The 6,011-nt window shown below is 37.2% G+C and overlaps 1 protein-coding gene across 1 annotated transcript; it reads left to right on the forward strand.

Annotated features, from left to right (window-relative positions):
• The first annotated feature begins 211 nt into the window (after positions 1–211).
• On the forward strand, positions 212–1,053 carry LOC309968378 (signal peptidase complex catalytic subunit SEC11A-like). The gene has a single exon (XM_082849590.1). It carries the CDS (start codon positions 286–288, stop codon positions 823–825), a length of 540 nt encoding a protein of 179 aa, XP_082705716.1. The 5' UTR covers positions 212–285; the 3' UTR covers positions 826–1,053.
• The last annotated feature ends 4,958 nt before the right edge of the window (positions 1,054–6,011 follow it).

The following is a 6,011-nucleotide window of genomic DNA, read 5'->3' on the forward strand; positions in this document are numbered from 1 at the left end:
ACATCCATTCCAATATTTAGCAACAATCAAACTGTATTAACTTTCAGGTAGTTCAGCTGTCATGTAAGGTATACTCTTATCTAGACTTCATAGAAACTGTAAAATTTTCTTTTAGTATTGTCCATATAATTCTCACTAGTATTATCATTATTCCTCAAATTCTTAAAGTCAATTTAAAAATTCTCAACTCCTGGTCCAGTGAGATCTTGGACCGTGCGCCAGCCGTTCCTCCTGCCGGTCACATCTCGCCGTCTCTTCTGCCCGTGTCCCCTCGCCGGCCCCGCCATGCTGTCTCTAGATTTTTTGGACGATGTGCGGCGGATGAACAAGCAGCAGCTCTATTATCAAGTCCTAAATTTTGGAATGATTGTCGCCTCGGCACTAATGATCTGGAAGGGGTTAATGGTCATAACTGGAAGTGAAAGTCCAATTGTAGTGGTGCTCAGTGGCAGCATGGAACCTGCATTTCATAGAGGAGATCTTCTCTTTCTAACAAATCGAGTTGAAGATCCCATACGAGTGGGAGAAATTGTTGTTTTTAGGATAGAAGGAAGAGAGATTCCTATAGTTCACCGAGTCTTGAAGATTCATGAAAAGCAAAATGGACATATCAAGTTTTTGACCAAAGGAGATAATAATGCGGTTGATGACCGAGGCCTCTATAAACAAGGACAACATTGGCTAGAGAAAAAAGATGTCGTGGGGAGAGTGAGGGGATTCGTTCCTTACATTGGGATTGTGACGATCCTCATGAATGACTATCCTAAATTTAAGTATGCAGTACTGCTTTTGCTGGGTTTATTTGTGCTGGTCCATCGTGAGTAAGAAGTCTGCCTTGCTGTTCCTGGAAGATGCTGTACTTTTTGTTCCTGAATGTTTGGAGTAGATATCAATCTGTGGTTGGTGGAATGGAGAACACATGTTGGCGCTTCTTGGTAGCACTGGTTTGCATTAGTTTATGTTTCCACACCAGAGTACGTGTGGGCGGGTGCATGTGCACCACAGCGTGCACTCGAGGGGACTTTTAATCACAGAATTTCATAAGTTGTCATTGTCATACTTTCACATTTTTGTACATCAGTGAATTTTTTATATTAAAAGATTGAGCCAAAAAAAAAATTCTCAACTCCTTTAACTTTTCATATTCAAGATAAATAAATTATAGAAAACTTACAGCTTCAAAAATCCAGTGTTTCATTGCTTCTCAAAGCAAATATTCTTTGCAGGGGGAAAAAAAAAACAAATGGGGGTGGGTGGCTTTGGTCTCTAAGAGAAAAAAAGAAAAAAATCACTACATAAATTTTGTCTAATCATTGACATTTTGGATTTAAATTACTAACTCTCCACAGGAATTTTAAGTAATGTGGGAAGAATGGCTAAAATTAGATCACATAGGAATATTTCAGTTATGCTGTTCTAGGGAACTAAATTCATATTTAAACTCAATTTTCATTACAAATGATTTTTTTATTCTATGTTACTCTTGGGGAAATTTTTGTACTCTCACTCTTTAACCTATTAATCTGTCCTAATATGATTATTTTGGGCCACTCTGAGCTGCTGAAATAATTTATTATTATGTAGGCATGTGTGTACTGTACTACTCACCATTGTAACAAACATTTTAATGTCCTTGGACAATTACAGGGTAGCTAGACACTAAGGGTGGAAGCGTATGGATTTCCATCCCCACCCTGGGTATTCTGTGGATATAATTAACTTGGAAACCTGTTAGATGCACCCTTGAGTATTTATGCAATCAAGCAGGCAGTTATACCATCACACAGAAATACTGATACCATGATATTATGAGTCTTAAATTTACAAACTTGTCTGGACTCATATTTTAAGCTCACTTTTACAAAATTAGTCATTTTTAGAACCATGGTCTAACCATGGTTGGAACCGTGGTCATTCATCAGAGAGACCTAAGATTTATTTAACTTGAGTCTACACAGAAACTGTGGGAGATTTAAGATAAAGAAAGCATGTGCATTGAATCAGTAAGACTGCTCCCCAGGTAGAGATCAGGCAAGATTTCTACAATGCACACTGATGAAGCACATTGTAAAGCAGTTCAGGTACAGTCAGGTACAAGGAACCATGTTAGTTATCTTCAAATTTATAAGGAGTGATTCCTTCATTAACTTGTGCCTCAAAGTATAGAATGGAAGACTAAAGAAGGGTCTTATTCTTTGTTCATGCTTGAAGATGTTTCTGTTGTATCTGGGCATAATTTGTTATGTAATGGTTCAGAGCAGGAACCAGAGCTGAACAGTTTAGACTTGAAACACATTCCTTGCTAATTAACTTTGTGATATTTGTACATTACTTAACAGATCTGGGTTTCAGTTCCCTCACCTATAAAATTTGAATAATTATTGTAACTTACCTCATAGAGTTATGGTAAAACTTAAGTGAGTTAAAATATGCAATACTATTCATATAATGCCTGAAAAAAAGTAACACGGAATATATTCAATAATTGTTAGCTATTATTATTGTTGTTATCATTACTGGGACTTACTTCTATGTGGATTTGATCTAGATAGTGCTGCCGAAATAACGTAGAGATGATGAAACCCAAAGACATGGTCAGATTTTTTCATTATTTGGCTTGACCAAAAGGGTATTTATAAATAATTATGTACCATACTGATGGCTCATTTTTCAAAAGTGCTGTGATGTATTCCTAAAATCCTCCATTTATGGTTTATTTCCCATTCCCAGCCCCATTATTTTTTAGTGAGATACAACTGACATATAACTGTGTACGTTTAAGGTTCACAACGTGCTGATTAGATACCTTTATATATTGCAGTATGATGACCACCACAGCTTTAGCTAACACTGCCAACATTTTACATAATTCTCATTTCTTTTTTGTGGTGAGAACATTTAATCTACTGTTTTAGCAAACACTAAATTTTGTATATTTTCTATATATATATATATATATATATAATACAGCGTTTTTGACTATAATCTCTATGCTGTGTGTTAGCTCTCCAGAACTAATTCATCTTCAGTTGCAAGTTTGTACTCTTTAACAATCGCTCCCCAATTCCCTCAGCTCTATTATTAAGGCACCAATTTACAGACAGTTTTTCCAAAGGCTAAGAACCTAAGCTTTAAAGTGAACAAACAGGCAAACAAATAAAATAACCATTCATGACTGGCTCTTTCAGTTGCTCTCTATATGATCTGGGTCAAATTATTTAATCTTTCTGAGCCTTATTATATTCATATATAATGACCCATTACCATGTACCTTGGATTCCTCACCTGTACATTCAAACATCTGTTACTTGATGTTATTGTTAAGACTGACATGCATTACATTCACAATAACTCTGTGAGATACTATTTTTATTTGTAATTTACAAGTGAGGAAATTTAGGCCTAATGAAGTTAGATAAATTTTTGAAGGTTATACAAACAGAAAAGGTGGAGGTGAGCTGAGGGTTTGTGTCTTAGAGTAGCAGACAAACATACATAACTCTAATTCAAGACTTTTAAACTGAAGCTCCTACAGATTTGTATATTTAGACGAAAGAATACTTGCCAAAGTATTACTGTATGCTGCTCAGAATTAAAATAATGTCAGATATTTTATTGAAACTGTAAAGAGGCTTCCTGCTTTGAGGCTGTCATGTTGTGAGGAAGCCCCAAACTCGCCCAACTAAGAGAACTTATGAAGAAACCCTGATACTACATGAAAAGTGAGTGAGAGGAAGAGCGCGAGAGAAAGAGACAGAAAGATGTCCAGCCAGCCTAAGTACTTCCGCTCTTAGCTGTCCCAGCTGTAGCTGATATTTGCCCACAACCATAAAAGAAACCCAAACTAGAACTACCCAACCAAACTCTTCCTATATCTCTAATCACAGAAACCACGAGAGACACTAAAATGACTGTTTCAAGCTACCAACTGTGGTGGGGCCATATTACAATGCAATGAATAGATAACTGGAATTTCATGTTTGCCAGGAAATAACATAACTTAGGACCTATTTGTAATAAAAAATAAGAGATTTTATTGTATCATTTGCCCAGAAGAATGGGCCTGTTTTTTGGGTTTTTCTATTTTCCTGGCCACTTGGAGTTTATTTTCCACTCGGTGCAAGGCACACAGTTAGGGGGTGTCAATAAGGCTTGCTTGTGGCTTAAATAGTAGAGAGGGGTTCCCTCAACTTCCCGTTTGGTGTTCTGATGTCTTGATATAAAAGAACCCAACTGCTTCTACTTGCTGCAGCCTCCCTGATCTATGGGTTGAGGTGGGAGGGCTGGGAAGGGCAGGGAAGGGCTCTGACCAGCCTATTGCCTCTGGAAACCTGGTGCATGGTAGTGGTCACACAGGACAGGGCTGGTGGTGGCTTTGCCCACCTAGCTACCAGGCTGCTTCCTCATGGCTTTCTGAACTAAGTCATAGGAGATCACGACGCTAGAGTCCTGGGGAGATTCTGAGTTCTATGGGAAGTCCAACACCAAGACCACGAACAGGAGCGTGGACTACCTAAAACAGAAGCTTGCCTTCCAGGTACCAGTGGCCTGGGGAATCTCATGCAGCATGGCAAGGACACTTGGAGGTAAGATTAGGAATTAAATCTAGTTTTCTTAAAATCTAACAACATTGAGTGCAGGCTCACTGAATTGTCTAGGTTGCTATTATAAACAAAGCTAAGGCAATTTGGTCATTTATAAATACTATGTTCTTTTTGGGGAAACCTTTTTGATAGGCAGCATAAATATATGGATCACTGGTTATCACCAGAGGCTTTGTAAAGAATGACTGTGGATATTAAAATTTATTTTTCATTGATGAAACTGGAGAAGATTAACATTTATGCACTGACTAAACACATTGTACAGCACTGTCATTTGCCTATGAATAAGGCCTAAAGATACCTTGTGCACATCTAACCCAATAACACCCTAGGTGGGATTCTAAAGAGGTCTTGCCTAGAGCTGCTTTTTGGACAATCTGTTCCACTGGACTCCAAATGGAAAATAAATACTTAAATCTTACCATCAGAATAAGCCTCTAGTGAAACTTTAATAGAAGGTCCTCTTGGAGCTCTTTGGAAGGGGAGAGGAGAAATTTGGGACGTCATCAAACTCATAAAACAATGACTTTTTTGGTATGTGCTTAATATGCTCCCTATCAAATAGATGCAAGGTGTAAGAACTACGGTTGTCTTCCCTTATAACTGCATTACTAGATAACAATGAAGTGAAGACCGAACACATACTAAACCAAAAGTTAAATCTAAAGATTTATTTAAATTAAAAATATCAGCACTAAAAATTGGAGGTATCTTTTATATTTGCGGTGTGATTACGGACTCTTATCAGGTTATTGATTCAATATATCTCCATTTGTTGTGATCATTATTCTTATTTTGATAATGATTACAACCTGACTACTATGAGACCTTTCAACCTGGCTCCTCGCTTTCTTGACACAACCACATTAAAATTCCTTGCTTTCTGTTAAAATGAGATATGCCAGCATTACCTGTATCCTTCCTGCCCCAAACATGAAATCAACCATTTCCTCAAGGAGAAAGTCATGGTTCGTTTCAGTGGCAAATGATAATGTGGGCAACAAAGGCATTATAACAGGTTTACACTGGTATGATGACATCTTTACTAAGTGATTTTACTACGTGGAGCTTGAAAAGTTCACATTATTTTAAACTCAGGAGTGAATTGTTCTTGGATTAGAAGAATCAATATTGTCAAAATGACTGTGCTACCCATGACAAGCTACAGATTCAATGCAATCCCTATGAAGTTACTAATGACATTTTTCACAGAACTAGAACAAAAAATTTTTTAATTTGTATGGAAACAAAAAGGACTCTAATAGCCAAAGCAGTCTTGAGAAAAATAACAAAAACAGAAAACAAACAGACCAAAAAAACAGAGTTGAAGGAATCAGGCTCCCTGGCTTCAGACTATATTACAAAGCTACGGTAATCAAAACAGTATGGTACTGGCACAAAAACAAA

Source organism: Leucopleurus acutus (genome assembly GCF_964270905.1).
Source record: "Leucopleurus acutus genome assembly, chromosome: 11".
Taxonomy (NCBI): domain Eukaryota; kingdom Metazoa; phylum Chordata; class Mammalia; order Artiodactyla; family Delphinidae; genus Leucopleurus; species Leucopleurus acutus.

Bases quoted from the DNA above. Each gene is read 5' to 3' on its own strand.
- LOC309968378 (XM_082849590.1), top strand. From the start codon at position 286: ATGCTGTCTCTAGATTTTTTGGACGATGTGCGGCGGATGAACAAGCAG.